At 40.9% G+C, this 23,664-nt stretch overlaps 2 protein-coding genes across 2 annotated transcripts in view; one reads left to right on the plus strand and one right to left on the minus strand.

Annotated features, from left to right (window-relative positions):
- The window catches only part of RSF1 (remodeling and spacing factor 1), a 165,809-nt gene extending 159,178 nt beyond the window's left edge, over positions 1-6,631 (minus strand). Inside the window, exon 1 of the mRNA XM_029915208.1 lies at positions 6,266-6,631. Coding sequence (XP_029771068.1) covers positions 6,266-6,452 — 187 coding nt within the window. The 5' untranslated portion in view covers positions 6,453-6,631. The remainder of the gene's footprint in view (positions 1-6,265) is intronic.
- Positions 6,632-6,902: 271 nt separating this feature from the next.
- Positions 6,903-23,664, plus strand: part of AAMDC (adipogenesis associated Mth938 domain containing) — a 42,737-nt gene continuing 25,975 nt past the window's right edge. The window contains exons 1-2 of the mRNA XM_029914591.1: positions 6,903-7,002; positions 18,518-18,667. Coding sequence (XP_029770451.1) covers positions 18,536-18,667 — 132 coding nt within the window. The 5' untranslated portion in view covers positions 6,903-7,002; positions 18,518-18,535. The remainder of the gene's footprint in view (positions 7,003-18,517; positions 18,668-23,664) is intronic.

Raw genomic sequence — 23,664 nt, forward strand, 5'->3', positions numbered from 1 at the left:
AAAAAAAAAATAAATAAAATAAAATAAAATTGCTCTAGTGGGGCACCTGTGTAGCTCAGTCAGTTAAGCGTCTGACTTTGGCTCAGGTCATGATCTCACCGTTCATGAGTTCAAGCCCTGCATAGGGCTCTCTGCTGTCAGTGCAGAGTCTGCTTCAAATCTTCTGTCTCCCTCACTCTCTCTCTGCCCCTCCACCCCCTCAAAAATAAACATTAAAAATAAAATGTCTCTTTTTTTAAAACTTTTTTTTTAATGTTTTATTTATTTTTGATACAGAGAGACACACAGCATGAGAGGGGGAGGGGCAGAGAGAGAAGGAGGCACAAGACAGGAAACGGGCTCCAGGCTCTGAGCTAGCCGCCAGCACAGAGCCCAACACGGGGCTCGAACCCACGAATGTGAGATCTGACCTGAGCCGAAGTCGGAGCCTCAACCGACTGAGCCACTCAGGTGCCCTTAAAATGTCTCTTATTACAGAGAATCTCAATAATAAAAAAAAAAAAAATCAAACCAAAAACAAATGATCCAACTTACTTAATACCATACAAATAACTTAGTTAACCACAGAACTATAGGAATAACACATTATCCACATATACCTTAATAGACTGTTATTAGAGATATGTAACTCTTCAACCAATACATATATAAAAACTATCTTTAAAGAATGAAAAGTACATTTTCCTCTTGAAAAAGAATATCCTCTGAAGGAGAGGAAAGACACTTGGGAGCCTTGGGGGTTGGTAATCCCACAAAGTCAATGTCCACTTTTATTTGTATCCATACCTCCTGATTATCCACTTTCAGGCAGGAGAAAGCTAGGAACATCCATACAGAGCACAGAAATAGAAGGGTCAAAGTAGATTGTGAGGGTGTGGGAATAAAACAACAACTTCAGAGATGTCTGGCTGGCTGAGTCAGTCCGTGGAGCAAGCAATGTTTGGTCTTGGGTTATGAGTTCAGGCCCCACATTTGAGTATAGAGATTACTTTAAAAAAAATTTTTAATAAATAAATAAATAAATAAACAAACAAACAAATAAACAGGGGCACCTGGGTGGTGCTCAGTTGGTTAAGTGTCTGACTTTGGCTCAGGTCATGATCTCACATTTCGTTGAGCTTGAACCCTGCACTGGGCTAACACACAGCACAAAGTCTGCTTGGGATTCTCTCTCTCCCCACCTCACTTGCACTCTCTCCCTCTCTCTCAAAAATAAATAAATAAAGTTTAATAACACACATGAGGTGGGACACCTGGTGGCTCATATGGTTGAGCATCTGACTTCAACTCAGGTCATGATCTCAAAGTTCATGAGTTCAAGCCCCACATCAGGCTCACTGCCATCAGCCTGTCAGCACAGAGCCCGCTTTGGATCCTCTGTACCCCTCTCTCTGCCCCTCCCAAACTTGCGCTCTCCCTAAAATAAATAAATAAATATTAAACACACACACACACACACACACACACACACACACACACACACAGTGCCTGGATGGCTCAGTTGATTAAGCCTCTGACTTTGGCTCAGGTCATGAACTCATGGTCCATGAGTTTGAGCCTCACACGGGGCTCTGAGCTGACAGAAGCCTGAGGCCTGCTTCTGATTCTCAGTCTCCCTCTCTCTGACCCTGCCCTGCTTGCATGCGCATGCGTGCTTGCTCTCTCAAAAATAAAATAAACATTTAAACACAAATACACACACCCACCCCTTCAGTTAGTACGCCCTTTTCCTATTCTAACTAACACCAACAACAAGAAATCTAAACTTTTCTCTCCATAGTTTCAACATACAGGTGGGCTTTTAAAAGAATAGTCTGAAGAGGACCAATGGTTGGCTATATACACCTGAAATCAATCTCTGCTTCTTGGTTTTCTTCCCTGCAAAATAAAGTCAAAATGGACATAGTACTCCTTTCTCGCCCCCAAATGCAATGAAAGTCTCTATAGCATAGGTTCCCAAGCTTTCTTGGTTAATGACTCCCTCAGTGTTTCACTAATTTTTTCCCAGAAGCACTAGACCAAGAAACACTAACAGTTCTACTTACCAAGTTATTAGTAGCAATTTGAGAAACTAATGTACTTTAGTTGGAAAAAAAAAAGTTTTTACTTCATTCTTAAATAATCACAGTTACTTACAAAATGCATATTATGGTTGGGCAATGAACAACTTCTTAAACCTTGGAATCAAATGGGACACTGCTACCCTTATTCCCTATTCTCACTGATTTTCATGCAGTATTCACGTTCTGTCACAGCAACCCCCCAAAACCCAACTTCATAAAGATACATCATCCAAAGGAACACAGCACAATCTTAATGTTCAAATCAGCAGTTACGTCAAGTAGTAGTTTACCTGGCAACCAACAAACGTCAAATACTACTGTATCTTCCTTGAAAATTTTAACTACCACATGGTACCTCTGTAAGTTGGTAGCAATACCTAGAGCATTTTAGTGCAGTCTGGGAAACATGGCCCTATGGCAAGGTATTATATAATTTTCTGGCTTTGGCCTCAGATAGACCTAGGTTAGAAATCAGACTCTACCAATATCTATATAATCTTGGGCACTGGGCAGCAGAATCAAACTCCTGAACATTAATTCTATGCCTGCCCAACAGGAGTAAAAGTACCAACCTCAGAGAACAGTTGTGAGGAATTAGATGACGTCTGCGCATATCGAATGCTCAATAAATGCTACTTATTATTATATCATTCAAACATACACCAAATTTAATCAGTGACTCTCTGGAGGATAAAGGGAGCATTCTAAACTAAAGCAACAAATTGTGTCAAGTAAAAACTAATGAACAAATTTTCAGGGAAAAGACCAGAAAGTGCTCAAACAAGGACAGTGTAGAGAACTACAAACTCCTCCAAAGGATGTCATCACGTTGCTATATACCTATCACAAAAAATGACTAGGTGAAAACTCTTAAATTGGCAACTCTAAAGAATATACTTTCAAAAGCATCTTACAAAGGATAAGCACACTAGAAAAAAGTTTTATAAACTAAGATTCTTAATTTTTTTTTTACATTTATTTATTATTGAGAGACAGACAGAAACAGAGCACAAATGGGGTAGGGGCAAAGAGAGAGAAGGAGACACAGCAGGCTCCAGGCTTTGAGCTGCCAGCACAGAGCCCGATGTGGGGCCGGAACCCATGAACCGTGAGATCATGACCTGAGCCAAAGTCAGTCACTCAACCGACTGAGCCACCTAGGCGCTCCTATAAACTAAGATTCTTTTTTTTTTTTAATGTTTTTTATTTATTTTTGAGAGACAGAGAGAGATAGCACAAGCAGCGGACGGTCAGAGAGAGAGAGGGAGACACAGAATCCGAAGCAGGCTCCAGGCTCTGAGCTAGCTGTCAGCACAGAGCCCGATGCGGGGCTCGAACCCACGAACCGCGAGATCATGACCTGAGCCGAAGGCAGACGCTTAACCGACTGAGCCACCCAGGCGCCCCTAAACTAAAATTCTTAATGTAACACTAAGAACAGCCTTTTAAAAATAGTTAAATTTACATAGAGCAAAACTCATTTGATTATAACAAAGACTTTTCCCCAAGAGCATAACAGCTCAATATTATACCTGTGCTCACACCCCTATTCTTACAACATGCTAAAATTTAACATTTTAATTCTCAATACACTTGTAGATCTTCTCTCTCAGAAGCATCTTTAATAAAATTTGTAATACAAGAATACTTTAAGGACTTAGTTTACGAAAGGATTTTTAAAAATATTTCATTTGATCTTCAGATAACTATCTCTATTTACGGAAGAGACAAGGTCCATCGAAATTAAGTCATTTGCCTACAACTTACATGTTACTGTTCAGGACTAAAACCCATGTATTTTAACTCTTTCTCATACACCACAACCCCTTCTAAAAAGACTCAGTTCAAATCTTGTTAGTTTGGCCAGTACTGTTTTATCCAACTGTTCTAAGTAGGTTAACCATCATCAAAGGCCTGAAAAATCTTTTCCTGGCATTTCACCTACAAGACTTTTCATTTGCCACGTATCTTGAACTGTATAACATTAATTAATTAATAATTATTCTTAGATTGCATTATGACAAGATCTATTATTACAGATGTAACTATACCAATGGTAATGCAGTGGCGGAGCCCACTGGTACAATCTCTCAGCCCAGAATATTTCTCATTTTTCATTTAGTTCGTGGCCCATCGTTCTAGATAGAAAGGTAACATGAACTAGTAAACTGACCCCAATATTTTTTCTTCGATAACTAACAAGCCAAATGCAGTGTCCAAAATACTTAAAAGGAACGGAAGGCAAGCAAACTTGTATGCTACCCAGAATGCAATGCCATCACAGGTCTATGCCTGCCTTTCAACTTGGTCCAAGCAAATTCCAAAAACAATCTGCCAGCAATTCTTTCCCCAAATTCCCAATTCCTCCCAAATACATACATTACTATCATTTCCAAAAGTATCCTAAAAGTGACTTACTAAGGCATTCTATTTCACAGTGCCTACTTCTCTAAAACTTGAATGTACATACAATTTCATAATAAAATACCTATACTGGGGAGCTTAACTTCAAAAAAAATTGCACGAGGTCTTTATACAATATAATTGATCACACTTATTTTATACTACATAAAAAAACTACCTTTTTATATGCCAAAGTTTAAGGGTAAATTTGGGCAGGTAAGAAGAGATAGGTGTCTGTACCATAAATGTTGTACATTAATTTGAGTCTTTGGTAGTCATAACATCATTTTCTCCATAGCTAATATTTTGAAAAACTTCACACCCGGACCCTTCCTGGGAATGTAAATACATTCTGTTAACAGAAACTTCTTCACTTCCATGGAGCATTGAAGAGAAACCTTGCTTTCTTAGAAAGGAAACAGCTATCTGTCTTATACAATACCCCGTCCACTTTGGCTACCTAATACGGATCAAAAAAAAGATCTATCTGGAAAACGTCTCTTCTCCAGCCAAGGGCTGTTCCCAGATAAAGGCAATGCTTAGAATGCTGAGAAGGAAAAAACAACAACAACCAAAAACCAAAAAACAACCTTCTTTGAGAGAAGAAATATGCCAGGGAAGGAGAGACATGGATCAGGAATAAATAAGAGGTGAGTGTACGCGCTCAGTGTAAGGGCCAGAGGCAGCAGCAAAGAGCTGAGATGCTCCAGCAAAAGAACCAGCAGGAGCAGCAGCAGCAGGAAGTTTCAATGGGGCCGGGCAGAGCATGCGCCCTGCACCCGCGCGGTGGCCTTATGTGGAAGGAGCACCACTTGCGAACACCAATAATAGACCAGCAGCACCAGAGAGAGAAACATGAGCAACAAGCACCTTCTTCAACTGTTTCCCCCTCCGTCTGAGCCCCTCCTCCAGCCTACATACTAACCACCCCACCCCACCCTGCAAATGGGAGGGCGACTTCTTCCCTTAAGCCCTGCTGCCAAGATGAAGGGGGAAGGGATTAGAAAAGTGGGGAGATGCTTTTCTATTATTTGGGGGGGAGGTGGGGAGAAGGAGGAGGAAAACTATGGGGGAGGAAAAATTAACCCTCTACCCTCCAAAGTGGAGAGAAGCTGAACGACTTCCACCCCCAAAGCGAGAATAGAGAAGGACCCTCTCCCATGGGGGAGGAGCAAACCTCCCTACTCTGAGGAAGGAGTTTTGGGGGTTAAACCGGCCCTCGAGGGGAAAGGAAGAGAGACGCGAGCCGACTCTCTCGGGGGAGTTCCCACTAGAGGGAGGGAGAGCTGAAGTGTCCGCTGGCCCCCGCCCACCCAGGTGGAGGGAGAAAGGGGCGCCCCCAGAAGATGAGCCCAGCCTCCCCCGAGATGGTCGGGAGGATGGTGGGAGGAGGGGAAGGAGCAAGGCAAGGGAGGAGGAGAAAAGCGCAAAGCTGGCCGGAACCTGCGCTCCCCTTCCCCCGCCACCCAGGGGGAGAAGGGGTGGAGGACCGGCCCCTGCCGCTGGGGAGCAAGTCCCAGGGGCCGCCGACCAGCACAATGACCCCTCCACAACCCCAGCCCGCACCTAGCCCGCGACGCCCCCACCTCCGCTCGGCGCCAGGCCCAGTGGCCCTAGGGGGGTCTCTGCCCCGCCTCCCCACTGCCCAAGACCCTGGGGGCTGGGCGGAGAGGCCAGGCCGGGCGGAACGGCGCCCCAGGGGAAGGACAGAGCCGCGGAGGCCCGGGATATCCGCGAACAGCGGAGAGAAGGAGAGTTCCAGGGCCGCTTCCCGCCGGGCGTTCGGGCCCCTCGCTTACCTTCTCCACTGCCGACGTCCGGCGGCGGCGCCTGTAGCACCCGCTCCAGCTCAGGGAACGGCAACTCAGGCAGGTCGAGCAGCGGCCCGTAGCGCTCCAAGAAGGAGCAGACTACGGCGAAGTTGGGGCACGAACCCGGGCAGCCCGGAGGAGCCATCGCGGCCGCTGCTGCTGCCGCCGCCGCCATTTTGAACTGGAGGATGGAGGAGGAGGCGATGGGGGGGGGTGGAGGGAGTTAGGTGCCGAGGAATCGCAGGGCAGCTTTCCGGGCAACAGGAGGCGCTAGTGAGTGAGCTCCCCTGCGGATCCGAGCGTCTCAGGCACGGCGCCGCGATCCCACAATACAACGGCTGCTCGGAGCAGTCGAGAACCTCACCAGACGAGGGAAAGAGAGGCGCTCTATGCCTTTCACTTTCCGCCCTCTTTCCGCGCCCCTTCCCTCCCTCTACTTCGCCCCTCCCACTTTGGGTTTGCCACAGCCTCGTGTGACAGGGGGAATGAAAACAAGGGAAGCGGGGCAGGGAGGAGGGCTGGAAGCTTGAAGAGGCGGGACTTCTTAGAAGCAGTGACCAATAGGCTTGGAGGGGGCGGGGCTTCTGACGACGACTGGCTGAAAGGCTCTTTCGGGGCGGGGCGAGTGGGGGGAGCTCTTAGCGGAGAGGGCCTGAACCAACCAAGGTGAGATGTAAAGCGCGAAGCCGTTTGGGATCGCAACTTTCGTGAAGAGAGGACGTTGGGTGAGTTTTGTGGGGGTCTTCGGGATCTGGAGCCCGGCCGTCAGATGTTGGGGGAGTTAAGGAGTGTGAATAAGAAGCAGAAAAAGAGAAGAATCGAAAAGCGCGATTCTGAGAGAAGGTTGGAATGGAGAAAGGCAGAGAAGTGCTCTTAATTAGGGATTGGGATGGGACCTTTGTAAGAAGTGCCTGTCAAGCTTTGCTGAGGACTATTGCTGCCTGCTGGGGCAATCTTAGCTATACTAGAAAGAATCTTAGCTATACTAGAAAGCAGGGTCTGAGGGCTCTGGGGGACGAAGGCCTGAGTGAACAGGGCTCTGCGGGGATCACCTAGCAGAGGAATTGGGCCCTGCTAGGAGATCTGGGGCTGAAGGGACGGCTCTTCAGGCCGACCCAGGTGTGAGGGGACAGGGCCCTGCTGTGGTTGCCAGCGTGTGAGGGGAAGGGGCTCTTGACAAGGCACGAGGATCTTTATCAGGGACCAGGGTCAGAGGGTGGGCCAGGACTCCACTGAGAACGGACAGGATAGCGACTTGGTGCAAGGGCAAAAATTTGTTAGAAGACAGGGTTCTGCAGTGATCATTCTCCCACAAAGAATCTCAGAAAACCATCAGTCTTGCAAAGTAGAATGTGCAGCTTGGAATGCAATGTGCATTATGGTTAGGGGCCTGAGCTTTGGAAGTCAGCCAGACTTGGGTCCTAACAAAACTGCTTCAGGACATGGCAGAAGATTCTTCATTTCTTTTAACCTCTGGGAAGTCGTAGGATTTTACTAGGTATTCACAATAAATGGATTAGCACAATCTCTGGCACATTCATTGTAACTTTTTAAAACGTTAGTTGCTGTTATTGAACAAAGGAATTTCAAAAATTTCAATTTAATTCAGCCATAATTTATAAGTCTACTACTCTGAGCCAGAATTTTCAGCGTGCATTTTAAACTTACATAGTATCTTCTTAAAAAGAATTTGAAACAAGATATAATATAAACCGTGTAAAATAGGAAAATTTATGATGAAAAGAAAATAAAGATATACAATATAGGCACATAATTATTGGGAACAGAAAATGCTTACAAGTATTGAATTTCTGTGTTTCTATGGGAAAAAACACAATGGTCTATATCATTCTCATTAAAGAAAAATATCCATTTTTATTGAGGGAGAAGAAAAAAATCTAGATTGTAAGTGGAATTTATAACCTAGAATACTGACTCCTAATCCTGACTAGTACACAAACTTTTTTAAAGGGAAAATGTTTTTTGAAATTTCTCAAATACTCTTGAAAATTACATTTTAAGAAATACTGCTGTGAAAAATTACAGTCAACACGACAGTATGACTATACTTCATGCCACTGAAGTATACACTTAAAAATGGTTGAAAACGGGGGTGCCTGGATACTAGCTCAGTCTATTGAACGTCTGACTTGATCTCAGCTATTTTTTCTCATTCTTTTAATTTAAAGATTTTTTAAGCTTATTTATTTATTTTGATAGAGAGAGAGAGAGTTTGCAAACGGGAGAAGAGGAGAGGGAGGGGAAGAGAGAGAATCCCAAGCAGGCCCTGTGCTGTCAGTGTGGAACCTAATGCAGGGCTCAAATTCACCAACAATGGGATCATGACCCAAGCTGAAACCAAAAGTCAGTTGTTTAACTGACTGAGCCACCCAGGCTTCCCTTTTTAAATTTTTTAAAATTTATTTATTGGGAGGGGGCAGGGGCGGGGAGAAGAGTGTTTGTGCTAGAGGGGCAGAGAGCGAGGGAGAGAGAATCCCATGCAGGTTCCACGCCTAGAGCCCAGAGCTAGACATAGGGCTAAGTCCCACAAACCATGAGATCATGGCCTGAGTCAAAATAAAAAGCCAGAGGCTCAACCTACTGAACTACTGGCACCTCCCTCAGCTGACTCTTTTTCTTTCTCTAAAGAATTTATTGACACTAGTAGGGTACAAAAAAATTTAGAATTTCATGTATGACCTCATTACAAGTACTTAAACATTACTGACAGGGTTGAATTCTGTCTCTCTTTCTCTCTCTCTCTGTATTGGCTTCATTTTCATAAAGACTCTCTGGGAGGCTGGAAAATGGGCAGCAGAAGCTTTGGCCTCACAAGATCCTCAAAGCTTCAGACTCTGGAGAAAGTAAATATTTTTCCTAAGGCTCTGGGGAGATAACCGGGAGAGCTATGATTAGACATCTCTAATGGAAGGCAACCCTGTCTCAACAAATGATGTGAATGGGGAGTATTTTCCCAAAGACAGAGATGTTGCATGCCTCTCTCTCTCTTTCTCATGCCCACACATGTAGTGCCCCAGGTCTACTATAAGTATATTTTATTTTAGTTTGTGAGACAATAATACGCAGCCAACTTTGGAACTTATAGCCATCCAGACAGAGTGGAATATCATTAGTCTTATCTTTTGAATATCCAATAACTTTCTACCCTCAGAAATGAATTGAGAATAAGATAATAGGATTTCAGTTTATTTGAGAAAATGACTCACTTTTAGGTGATTTTCTTTAATCTACCTTTTAAAAATTTATTTATTTTTTTTAATTTACATCCAAGTTAGTTAGCATATAGTGCAACAATGATTTCAGGAGTACATTCCTTAATGTCCCTTACCCATTTAGCCCATGCCCCCTCCCTCAACCCCTCCAGTAATCCTCTGTTTGTTCTCTATAAAGAGTCTCTTATGTTTTTGTCTCCCCCCCGTTTTTATATTATTTTTGCTTCTCTTCCCTTATGATTATCTGTTTTGTATCTTTAAGGCCTCATATGAGTGAAGTCTTAAGGTATTTCCCTTTATCTGACTGACTTTCACTTAGCATAATACCCTCCAGTTCCATCCACATAGTTGCAAATGACAAGATTTCATTCTTTTTGATTGCCGAGTAATTCTCTATTGTCTGTATATACCACATCTTCTTTATCCATTCATCCATCAATGGACATTTGGGCTCTTTCCATACTTTGACTATTGTTGATAGTGCTGCTATAAACATTGGGATGCATGTGTCCCTTTGAAACATCAGCTGAGGGGCACCTGGGTGGCTCAGTCGGTTGAGCGTCTGACTTCAGCTCAGGTCATGATCTCACAGTTCGTGGGTTCGAGCCCCGGGTCAGGCTGTGTGCTGACAGCTCGGAGCCTGGAGCCTGCTTCGGATTCTGTGTCTCCCTCTCTCTCTGCCCCTCCCCTGCTCACGCTGTCTGTCTGTCTGTCTGTCTCTCTCTCACTCTCTCGTAATAATAAATAAAACATTAAAAAAAATTTAAAAAAAAATAAGCTGACTCTTTATCTCAGCTCGGGTCATGATCTCAGGGCATGAGTTCAGGCCCCAAGTTGGACTCCATACTGGGCATGAAGCCTACTTAAGAAAAAAAAATGGTTAAAAGGATAAATTTTATTTTATGTATATTTTGCCATAATAAAATAAAAAACAAGAAAGTAAAGTCTTACTTTAGGAAAATGTCTATAGTTATGACTTATCATAGCAAAGGAGAAGTTTTCATTTAATGTATAGTAAAATACTTTTTTAAAGTAATACTGCTTAAACACAAATCGAAATTAAAATATATTGGTAGAACTTTCAAACTGCCAAGTATGTATCTCTGGATTGGGGATCAAAAGACCCCATTTTAAGAAAAATCTGACCTAGAACACATTTTTAACAACAGTTTTGCAGAAAGACAAAAATTTTGATAAGGTCATTACTTAATTGACCTTAAATAAAAGGCAGATACACAATATTAAATAAAATTATATCTTTGTGAAGCAGAGAAAGGAACTTTCAAAGAACTCTGATGGAAAGAACTTTCAAACTAAATAAAGTTTTAATTATATTGTTTTGTAACCCTTAACCCCACCCCTTCTTTTCTATGTCTTCACTTTCAGGTTTTCCAGCACCTCACCTCCTATTCTTCCATGGGTTGTAAAATGACATGCTAAAAGAAAGCCTTGTACCAGTTTTCTTTTCTCAGTACTTACACTGTTATTCAAAAGGGGACTGATAAGTAAGGTTAGAGTTTCTGCCTTTTCTAATCCAGAGTAGCATGGGAACAAAGTCCTTGAGCATCAGAGAGTTGTATCCACCCAAAAGATAAGAAATGTTTTACTACAAGATTTAGATCATACCTTCACTAAGTCTGTTCTTGGAAAGAAAATAAATAACAAATACCCATAATACCACCATCTATCTTTTCTTGCCTTTCTGGACCAAGAGAAATTGTAGGTTATAAGTGTCTAATCCCAATGTATGTAGTTAAGTAACTGAGTTATTTATATACATCAGACTAGAATGTAAAGATAGAGTAGCTTTTTAAAAAAAAATCTGTAATTAATTTATTGCCAGTGCTGTGAAGAAGCCTTCAAACAAGGTTTAAATTACCTACACTCAGTCTAACTTTGTCTATGAATAAGACCTTTCTTAAGACGGTTCATATTTCACATCCTGTTGGGGAGAAAACTTTTTCGTTCAGAATTCATGGCTAATTTATTCAAATTACCAAAAAGCCAAAAACAACCCAAATATTCATTAACAGAAGAATGGATGAATAAACTGTGATAGGTTCTTGTAACAGACTGATATTCGCACTGATATACCACAACATGAGTGAATCTCAAAGCCTGTTGAGTGAAAAGAAACAGATATAAAAGTATAGGTACTGTGCAAATCCAGCCAGATGATGGTCTAACTAATCTAGGGGAATAGAAATCAAAATACTGGCTTCTTTTGAGCTTCAAAAGGGATTGACTAGAAAGATATACAAGGCAACTCTGGATTTCTATATCTTGATTGGCAAGTTTATATATTGTCAAAACTTGAATTCTAAACAGTATCTGTGCACGTAACTGAATGTGATTATGCTTCCATTTTAAAATTTAATGGCTTTCCCCTCAATTATCCCAAATTACATTATAAGTCTGCCTTATAATAGAATAATTAATACATATTCTGTCTCCACAATATATTATCTTTGCATTTGTTACATATTTTTAGATAGATATTATAAGCCTGGTAAATGTATACTGAGGTGAATTCGGTTTAGTTGTGGAGTCAGTCTGGGGAGTTCCTAATCAGTCATGAGCAAATTTACTTAGGTTTATTTAAAGTTTACTTTTTAGGGGCACCTGGGTGGCTCAGTTGGTTAAGCATCCGATTTCAGCTTAGGTTATGATCTTACAGTTTGTAGGTTCAAGCCCTGCGTCAGACTCTGTGCTGACAGCTCAGAGCCTGGAGCCTGCTTCAGATTTTGTTTCTTTCTCACTCTCTGCCCCTCCCGTGCTTGCATTCTGTGTCTGTCTCAAAAGTAAATATTAAAATTTTTTTCAAAAATAGTTTACTTTTTAAGGAGTGAATACACCTATAAGTTTGTGAATATATGTTATATGTAGAGAGAAGCTATTGAGTGTCAACAAATAGGAATCCATGTTCTTTAAGATAGTTTAATTAGAAAATATACAAAAAGAAAGAGAAGTTATAATATAAACAAGATTTAAACCAGCCATTTTTTGTTCTTTTCCTAATGATAATCAAATTCTGTGTTGTAGCAGAATTCTACTCATTGAAGTAAGTACTTTTAGAAATGTCTTATGATCTTTTTTTCTTTAGATAGAGAAAACAAGCTAGCAGGAGAGGGAGAAGGTCGCAGAGGGAGAGATTCAGAGAGAGAGAGGCGAGGTGGGGTGGGAGAGAGAATCCTAAGCAGGCTCAGCATGGAGCCTGTCATAGGGCTCAGTCCCGCGAGCCTGGGATCATGACCTGAGTCGACAACAAGAGTCAGACGTTCAACTGACTGAGGCACCAAGTCGGCCCTTACCATTGTTTTCTTAAGAGGTAGTTATTCACTAATCTTTTCTCTTTAAAGCATGGCTGAGTCTGGTTTCTCTAATATAATAAAGATTTTTACTTAAAAAAAATGTGTGTAGAAGTGTTGATATTCCAATGTGTTATACCTCATGTTGTTCCATGTGTCTACATATTTTAACTTTACTATTAGACAATCGAGGGCAGGGATCACATTGTGCAGTTTGGTATCTTGTACAGCAAAGACTAATATTCACTGGTATTGACTAGTAAGGCTGTATTGGCTGTTAAGATACTAAGATACTGTACTTACATGCCAGTTGCAGAAGAGCCCCTGCCCTGAGTCTTCTAAGTAACGCTGGTGCACTGGTTACCCCATTTTCTTTCCAACAACTCCCAGCAACTGTACATTGAATACAGACACAGCAAACCATATTCTAGCACTCCACTCCCACTTGATGTAGGCAGTGAACATGCTGCCCTCATTATTTATTGTGAATATAGCCCTAGCTTATAGCACTATTTTTTAAACTATGGGTCATGACTCATTACTTGGGTTTCAAAATCAGTGTGGTGGATCAAGACCAGAATTATATTAAAAATGAAAAAGAATAAAAATAGAACAGTGCTAGTAAAAGTAGAACAGAAAATAGTAGATCATCCATAGTAAGGATAAGTATGATGTATATTGCAAGAAGTATTTATGAAGATGTGTTTGTTATGGCATAAAATGTATTTGTTTCTGTGGTCTAGATGAAGAGGTTAAAATATACTCCCTTAGCTTTAAATGAATGAATGAATGTCTGGATGAATGAACAAATGGAATCTTTATCACTTGATTATGACAAAGGAAATAGATATTGTTTGGTAAAATTTCTGCTTTAATGTCATACTCCTAGATGATATCTAAGCATGAATAAAGTTGCTATTGTATATTTTTCATTCAGGAAAGTTGTATGATATGTCAGGCATATCAATTTTCCAAGTACCAAGCACAACTAGGTTGCAAAAATATTTCTTTAGTACTATTAAGATGATATTCGGATATCTGGTCAATCGTTAAAATAAATTGTGTCAAAGTATTTTAATATGCAAGTAAAAGACAAACAGGCTTAAACATAAAGGACATTTATTACCTTACATACTTGAAAAGACCAGCGGTAGTTCCTGCTTGAGGTATGGGCTAATCAGGTGGTGACTCTGTTTCTCGGTTCTTCTCTCTGTGTTGTCTTCCAATTCATGGGCTGAATTCTCAGGCTGATTTCCCTCACAGTACTAGCAGTTTCAAGGTACTTTTCTATATTCTATACCTCCCAGCCTCAATATCTCAGAATCTCCCCAAAAAAGTCCCCAAACTGACACTGATCGGTCCATCTCAGATCTCGTATTCAATTATGAGCCAGTGTGACCAGTGTGGAAAGTGAAAGTAGAATGTACTGAATGCATTAGTCTAGGTCAATGCTTCATTCCTACTGCAAGATATACAAAGGTCAGTGCTTCATTCCTAAAGCTAGAGGTTTACCAAAACCAAAAGGAGTCAACACATCAAGAGCCCTAATACACAAGATGCAGAATTGAAAGGAGAAGTAGTGAATTCAACAACACTACTTGGAAACTTCAATACTCCACTCTCTTTTTTTTTTTTTATTAATTTTTACAAGTTTATGTTTAAGAGAGAGACAGACAGAACATGAGTTGGGGAGGGGAAGAGAGAGGGGGAGATACAATCTGAAACAGGCTCCAGGCTCTGAGCTGTCACCACAGAGCCCAACATGCGGCTCAAACAAACGAACCACGAGATCATGACCAGAGCCAAAGTCGGGCACTTAACCCTCTGAGCCACTCAGGTGCCCCAATTCTCCACTTTCAATAATGGTCATCTAGGACAACTGAAAAGAATGTCAACAAAGAAATATGCTTGAAAAACACAACAAAATAACTAGATTTAACAAACATCTATGGACACTGCACAATAGCTGAACACACATTTTTCTCAAGGACACATGGAAAATTCTCCAAGATAAACCATGTGCTAGGACATAAAAAACTCTCAACAAATATAAACATGTTGAAATTATGCCAAACATGGGATTTAGCCAGAATCAAAAACAAAAGAAAATTTGGAAAATTAATTTATATATATGGATGACACATACCCAAATAACCAATTGTTCAAATTAGAAAATTCCTTAAGATAAATAAAAATGAAAAAATCAAAACTTAGGGGATATACCTAAACCACTACTTAAAGAGAAATATGCTGTATGTAAATGCCTATATTTAAAAAGATGATTTCAAGGACACCTGGGTGGCTCAGTTAAGCCTCTGACTTCAGTTCAGGTCATGATCTTGAGGTTCTTGCATTCAAGCCCTGCATCAGGCTCTGTGTTGACAGCTCAGAGCCTGGAGCCTGCTTCAGATTCTGCATCTCTCTCTCTCTCTCTCTCTCTCTCTCTCTCTCTCTCTCTACCTCCCTTGCTCATGGTCTCTCTTTCTTCAAAAAAAAAATAAACATTAAAAAAATTTTAAAGATCATTTCAAACCAATAACCTAGCTTTCCATCTTTATAAAACTGGAAAACAGCAAACTAAGCACAAAATAAATAGGAGGAAGGAATAATAAAGATTACCATAGATCTTAATGAAATAGAAAATAGAAAAATAGAGAAAAGCAACAAATCGAAAAAATGATTCTTTGAAAATAATAACAAAATTGACAAGTCATTAGCTAGACTGGTGAAGATGAAAACAGAAAAATCGAGTAACTAAAATCTGAAGTAAACAAGGGAACATAACTACAGTAATTTTAAAAAAGGATCATAAAGGAATATTATAAATAACTGCTGGTAAATTAGATAACCTAAGTGAAATGAATAGAACAACACAAAGTATTGAACTTGAAAATAAAAACAGTAGAAAATCTGAAAGGAATTATAACTAGTAAAAAGAATGTATTAGGAAATTGAACCCCAACACCCCCCACAAAAAAAAAAAAACAAGGAAGACACCAAGAGTTCTTTTTTTATTGTTGTTTTATTTATTTTTGAGACAGAGAGAGACAGAGGGCAAGTGCAGTAGGGGCAGAGAGAGATAGAGACACACACAGAATCTGAAACAGGCTCCAGGATCTGAGCTGTCAGCACAGAACCCAACACGGGGCTCAAACGCACAAACCATGAGATCATGACCTGAGCCTAAGTCGGCCACTTAATCTACTGAGCCACCCAGGTGCCCCAAGACACCACGAGTTCTACCACAAAGAAAAGGCCATATGAAGACAAAGTAAGGTGCTAATCTAAGTGCTACTGTGATGGTGTTTTATAGATGCAGTTAATATCTACAGTCAGTTGGCTTTTAAATAAAGGAAATTGTCCTCAATATTTGTAGATTTCATCCAATCAGTTAAAAGTCCCTAAAAGCAAAACTGAGGTTTCCTTGAGGAAGAAGAAACAATATATTGTTACTGCGATGACAACTTCTGCCCAAGAGTTAGCAGCCTGCCAACCTGCCTACACATTTTGGACTGGCCACCCCCCAACAACTGCATGAGACACTTCCTTGAAATAAATCTCGTAATCTGCATAATCTACTGGTTCTGTATCTCGTAGAACCATGTTACAATCATTTTTTTAAGTAATTTTACTTATGAATACCATAATTTCTGTTTGATTCTCTATTGAAATGTCTTCATTGTGATTCTCTATTGATTGAGTTATTGTCATAATTTTGTTTAATTCTGTAGATATGGTTTCTTTAATCCTTTGAATTTATTTACAATGATGTCTTTGAAATCTTTGCTAAATCAAACATGGGAACACTCAGATACAGTTTCAGTTAATGAGTGGGAGTCACATTTTTTCTTTCTTTGCATGTCTTGTAATTTTTTGTGCAAAAATGAATTTTTAAAAATTTTTTAATGTTTATTTTTGAGAGAGAGTGGGTGGGTGAGGGGTAGAGACAGAGGGAGACACAGAATCCTAAGCAGGCTCCAGGCTATGAGCGGTCAGCACAGAGCCTGATGCCGGGCTCAAACCCACAAGTCACAAGATCCTGACCTGAACCGAAGTCAGACGCCCAACCGACTGAGCCACTCAGGAGTTTCAAAACTGAATATCTTAGATAATATATTGCAGGAAGCTTGAATTCTGTTGTTCCCCCTGCTCATTATTGTTCTTTGTTTGTACTTAATCACTTGCTTAGACTAAATCTCTAAATTCTGTCTCTCATGCAATGTGTGGCCACCGAAATCGGTTTTTAATTTTTGTTCATTTATTTTATTTTTTACTTGATTTATTTATTTTGAGAAAGAGAGGGAGGGAGAGAGAGGATCCTAAGCAGGCTCCGTGCTGCCGGTGCAGAGCCTGATGCTGGGCTTGAACTCATGAACCATGAGATCATGACCTGATTGGAAACCAAGAGTCGGACACTTAACTGACTGAGCCACCCAGATGCCTTTATTCATTTTTTTAAAATTTATTTCTTTTTTTAGTAATCTTTACACCCAACGTGGGGCTTGAACTCATGATCTTAAGATCAAGAATCGCATGCTCTTCCAGTTGAACCAGCCAGGAGCTGGTTTAATTTCTCTTCTTGTTTTTATATTTACGGTTGGCTTCCTAAGGGTCTCCTCTGTTTCTGCATAGCTTAGTATTCAGTCAGAGGAAGACTGTGTTCAAACACCTCAAGCCAGTAAGACTCTAACTCTACTGGTGGGTCAGTGTGTGCACTAGGGAGTACATTCAACATTCACATTTTTGCGTCTTGCCTGGCTTTTACATTATTCTAGGTCCTCTTGACCTTTCTTGCTTCTCTATTTTGCATGTGCTGTTGGTTCCACTGGCCCAGAATGTTTGCATGATTTAGGCCTACTCAGTTTGTGTCTTTGATATGCATACTCAAAGCGGTCGGTCCATGCCAGATATGTGGACAGCTCATCAAGCCCCCTTTAGCTGTGTCAGCTCTGAGAAATTCCTGTTAAATCCCTGCCTATTCTGTGAATCCATTGCTTGCTCCAAACACTCACAACAGCAAGGAAGCAGAGCCACCTGCCATCCATATTTGCCTGCTTGCCACCAAGATCACCAGTTTAACTTCTAATGCTCTCAATCAAGCCTCCTCTGGCCAAAGCAGCAAGACTACTGTTGGTTTTCATGTTCTGCCTCAACCACGCGGAACCTCTGTGCCAACAGAACTGATGTGGGAACATGAAAGTGATCCCAGGCAGGAACAACAAGCCATGTTACTGACCTCCAAAATTCAGTGGCTTTCATAAATAAGCTTGTGGTATGCCTTTATTATTATTTCTAGAGTACCAAGTTATTATTTTGAAAGATTTGTACACCTTTATACTTACTTTTTGGGAAACGATGTGTCAACCTCCTTACTTCATCATGCTGAAGAAAATCTTTTATCTTTTAAAAAATATCAAGAATTCCATTCGGAGTCAGAGAAGTAATGTAGTGTCTAGTTTCCATGGTTAGATAAATGATTCAGGACCCCAAGAATAACATTCTACTTTTTAGACCTCTATAGAGAAGAAGTGACAACCACATAAATGAGAAAGTTAATTCACAGGGGACCAGGGTTTACTGTATTTTGTTATAACATTATATTTTAAAATACATTTTTGTATATAGAATAGCTCCCGTATTTTGTAGTTGTTTTAGCCTTACTTCATAACTTATTTAACATATTTTTCTTTTAATTTCAGAGTTCAGTTAAGTTCCTTATGTCCTCTCCTGAAATTGCTTCCCTATCATGGGGGCAAATGAAAGTACAAGGCTCTACTAAAACCTATAAGGACTGCAAAGTGTGGCCAGGGGGAAGTCGGGCTTGGGATTGGAGAGAAACGGGAACTGAGGTAAGCTGTTAGTGTATGGTTGACACTGCATGAGCCTGACCAAGTGATTTCCAACCTCCTAAACCATGATGTCCAAGTGAAAAGTAACTATTCCTCCCTCTGACCCTGCTTCCCCCTTTCCCTCTCCCTTGCCTTCTCCCTCCTCTCACTTCCCCACCAAGAAATATAATGCAGGTACCATTAACTCACCCTTTTGAAATATGCAGTTCAATGGACTTTTTGTCATAAACTTGTGCAGTACTTTACCACTACTAATTCCAGATTATACTTACCACCCAAAAGGAAACCTCATAATCATTAGCAGTCACTCCTTTCTTCCCTCCCCACCCCCCCCCCCCCCCCGCCTAACTCCTACCACTACTAATCTACTTTTTTTTAAGGTTTTATTTTTTTAAATAATCTCTGCACTCAACCTGGGGCTCAGACTCACAACCCCAAGATCAAGTGTCACATGGTCTACTGACTAAGCCAGCCAGGAGCCCCTAATCTACTTTCTGTTGCTATAGATGTGCTTATTCTGGCCTTTTCATGTGAACAGAACCATTAGATTCTCTTAGGTATATACCTAGGATTGGAAATGCTGGGTCATGTGACAACTTTATGTTTAATCTTTTGAGGAACTGCCAAATTGTTTTACAAAGATTTTAGGAATCACAAAGGTTCCAATTTTTCTAAGTCTCTCCTCATTAACATAGTATTGTTTTTTGTTTTGTTTCGTTTTTCTTGTGTCATCTGGATGGATGTGTGTCATTGTGGTTTGAACTTGAATTTTCCTTGTATCGTACTTCCTCCAGGATTCTCATTGTGCTATGTCCAGGTAGAGTCTCCCAAGGTGGGGGGGGGAGGGGGGAGGAGGGGAGGGGAAGAAGGGAACCCCTACCTCTCGACCACATTCACTTAGGACTTAGTCCCAGCTGGGAGCAGGATGAGAAACGCTTGAGTCCTGTTTCTCCCAGAACAAAGCCTTCCAGCTAGGAGCTGAAAGGGGAAACAGCTCTGTGTTCTTGGCTGCAACCGTCCACTGGAGTCTCCGCCTCACTGGCTGTGGGTGGGGAAGCAGGCAGCAGTCTTCCTGAAAAACCACAAATACTCACCTTGACTACCAAATATTTATAGAATTTCCTGAAGAGATGTTTCCTTTTTTTTTTTTTTTAGTTTATTTATTTATTTAGAGAGCGAGTGGGGGAGGAGCAGAGAGAGAAAGGGAGACAGGATCCCAAGCAGGCTCGTGCTGACAGTTAAGAGCCCAATGTGGGACTTGAACCCACAAACAGTGAGATCATGACCTGAGCCAAAGTCGGGCGCTTAACAGATTGAGCAACTCAGGCACCTCAGGAGATGTTTCTTCATTTGCTATTTGCTCTTAGAATCATTTCCAAATGCTTTGAGTGGTTTGCTTTTTTCCAATTTGTGGGAAGAGGGGGTATAATTAAAACTTTTTGGTTTTGTGTATGTGTGAGTGTGTATTGTTTGTTTTTAGTTTTTGTTACCTTTAATAATTCTCATTTTGGAGCAGGTTATGGACCTGCTCATGCTGTGATGGAGTTGATCCTTCAGCTTTGAAGAATAATTTTGCTTGATTAAAAGTCTTTTCCTTGGAATGCCTTGGAGGCTCAGTCAGTTATGTAACTGACTTGGGCTCAGGTCATGATCTCACATTTCAGGGGTTTGAGCCCCACATAAGGCTCTATGCTGATAGTTCAGAGTCTTGAGCCTGCTCAGATTCATGCCCACTCCCCCCACTATGGCCCCCCCTCTCTCTGACCTTCTCCCGCTCATGCTGTCTCTCTCACTCTCAAAAATAAACATAAAAAATTTTTTTAAGTCTTTTTCTTTTAGCCCTTTGAATATGTCATCCCGCTTTTTTGGCTTGTTTACTAATGGGAAACCCAACTATTAAAGTTCTTCCTTGGACTTGACAGGTCATTTCTCTTTTCCTGCTTTCAAAATTCTTTGTCTTTTGTTTTTGACAGTTTCACTGCAATGTGTCTACATGTGGATCACATTGAATTTATCTTACTTGGGATATATTGAGCTTTCTGGATATGTGCATTGTGGTTTTTATCAAATTGGAGGATTTTCAGTCATTCTTCAAGTATCCTTTATGCCCATTCTGACTCTCTTCTGCTTTGATGCTCATTATGAGTATATTGGTATTTTAGATGGTAGTCCCTCAGGTGTCTGGGGCTTTGTTCATTTTCTTTTTTATTTAAATAGTTTATTGTCAAATTGGTTTCCATACAACACCCAGTGCTCTTCCTCACAAGTGCCCTCCTCCATCACCACCACCTCTTTTCCCCCCTCCCCCTTCCCCTTCAACCCGCAGTTCATTCTCAGCATTCAATAGTCTCTCAAGTTTTGCGTCCCTCTCTCTCCCCAACTCTCTTTCCCTCTTCCCCTCCCCCTGGTCCTCCATTAGGTTTCTCCTGTTCTCCTGTTAGACCTATGAGTGCAAACATATGGTTTCTGTCCTTCTCTGCCTGACTTATTTCGCTTAGCATGACACCCTCGAGGTCCATCCACTTTCCTACAAATGGCCATATGTCATTCCCTCTCATTGCCATGTAGTACTCCATTGTGTATAAATACCACATCTTCTTGATCTACTCATCATGTGATGGACATTTAGGCTCTTTCCATGTTTTGACTATTATTGACAGTGCTGCTATGAACATTGGGGTACATGTGTCCCTGTGCATCAGCACTTCTGTATCCCTTGGGTAAGTCCCTAGCAGCGCTATTACTGGGTCATAAGGGAGTTCTATGGATAGTTTCTTGAGGAACCTCCACACTGTTTTCCAGAGCGGCTGCACCAGTTTACATTCCCACCAACAGTGTAGGAGGGTGCCCGTCTCTCCACACCCTCGCCAGCATCTATAGTCTCCTGATTTGTTCATTTTAGCCACTCTGACTGGCGAAAAATGGTATCTCAGTGTGGTTTTGATTTGTATTTCCCTGATGATGAGTGATGTTGAGCATCGTTTCATGTGCCTGTAGGCCATCTGGATGTCCTCTTTGGAGAAGTGTCTGTATATGTCTTCTGCCCATTTCTTCACTGGGTTATTTGTTTTTTGGGTGTGGAGTTTGGTGAGTTCCTTATAGATTTTGGATACTAGTCCTTTATCTTCTATGTCATTTGCAACTATCTTTTCCCATTCTGTCGGTTGCCTATTAGTTTTCTTGATTGTTTCCTTTGCAGTGCAGAAGCTTTTTATCCTGATGAGGTCCCAAGAGTTCAGTTTTGCTTTCATTTCCCTTGCCTTTGGGGATGTGTCCATGAGGAAATTGTTGCAGTTGAGGTCATGAAGTTTGTTTCCTACTTTCTCCTTGAGGGTGTTGATGGTTTCCTGTTTCACATACAGGTCCTTCAGCCATTTTGAGTTTATTTTTGTGTGTGGTATAAGAAAGTGGTCTAGTTTCATTCTTCTGCATGTTGCTGTCCAGTTCTCCCAGCACCACCTGCTTAAGAGGCAGTCTTTTTTCCATTGGATACTCTTTCCTGCTTTGTCAAAAATTAATTGGCCATAGATTTCTGGGCCCAGTTCTGGGTTCTCTATTCTATTCCATTGGTTTATGTGTCTGTTTCTGTGCCAATGCCATACTGTCTTGATGATGACAGCTTTGTAGTGGAGGCTTACATCTAGGGTTGTGATGCCTCCCGTTTTGGTTTTCTTCTTCAATATGACTTTGGCTATTCAGGGTCTTTTGTGGTTCCATACGAATTTGAGAATAGTTTTTTGTAGCTTTGAGAAGAATGTTGGTGCAATTTTGATGGGGATTGCATTAAATATATAGATTACTTTGGGTAGTAATGACATTTTCACAATGTTTATTCTTCTGACCCATGAACAGGGAATGTTTTTCCATTTCTTGGTGTCTTCTTCAATCTCTTTCATAAGTTTTCTATAGTTTTCATCATATAGATCTTTTACATCCTTGGTTAGGTTCATTCCTAGATATTTTATGGTTTTTCGTGCAATCGTCAATGGGATCAGTTTCTTGATTTCTCTTTCCGCTGCTTCATTATTGGTGTATAGGAATGCAACTGATTTCTGTACATTGATTTTGTACCCTGCAACTTTACTAAATTCATTGATCAGTTCTAGAGGCTTCTGGTGGAGTCTGCCGGGTTTTCCATGTAGAGTATCATGTCATCTGCAAAAGTGAAAGTTTGACTTCTTTGCCGATTCTGATGCATTTTATTTCCTTTTGTTCTCTGATTGCTGATGCTAGGAATTCCAGCACTATGTTAAACAACAGTGGTGAGAGTGGACAACCCTGTCGTGTTCCTGATCTCAGGGGGAAAGCTCTCAGTTTTTCCCCATTGAGGATAATATTGGCTGTGGGCTTTTCGTAAATTGCTTTTATAATGTTTAGGTAAGTTCCTTCTATTCCGATTTTCTCAAGGGTTTTTATTAAGAAAGGGTGCTGTATTTTGTCAAATGTTTTTTCTGCATCTATGGACAGGATTATATGGTTTTTATCCTTTCTTTTGTTAATGTGATGGATCACACTGATAGATTTGCGAATATTGAACCAGCCCTGTAACCCAGAAATGAATCCCACTTGATCATGATGGATAATTCTTTTTCTATGCTGTTGTATTCGATTTGCTAGTATCTTGTTGAGTATTTTTGCATCTGTATTCATTAAGGATATTGGTCTGTAGTTATGTTTTTTTGCTGGGTCTCTGTCTGGTTTGGGTATCAAGGTGGTGCTGGCTTCATAGAATGAGTTTGGAAGTTTTCCTTCTATTTCTATTTTTTGGAATAGTTTGAGAAGAATGGGTATGAGCTCTGCTTTAAATGTCTGGTAGAATTCCCCTGGGAAGCCATCTGGCCCTGGGCTCTTATTCGTTGGAAGATTTTTGAGAATGGATTCGATTTCTTCACTGGTTATCAGTCTATTCATGCTTTCTATCTCTTGCCATTTGAATTTTGGCAATGCGTGTTCATTTAGGAATCTGTCCCTTTCTTCTAGGTTGTCCATTTTGTTGG

Source organism: Suricata suricatta, chromosome 11 (genome assembly GCF_006229205.1).
Source record: "Suricata suricatta isolate VVHF042 chromosome 11, meerkat_22Aug2017_6uvM2_HiC, whole genome shotgun sequence".
Taxonomy (NCBI): domain Eukaryota; kingdom Metazoa; phylum Chordata; class Mammalia; order Carnivora; family Herpestidae; genus Suricata; species Suricata suricatta.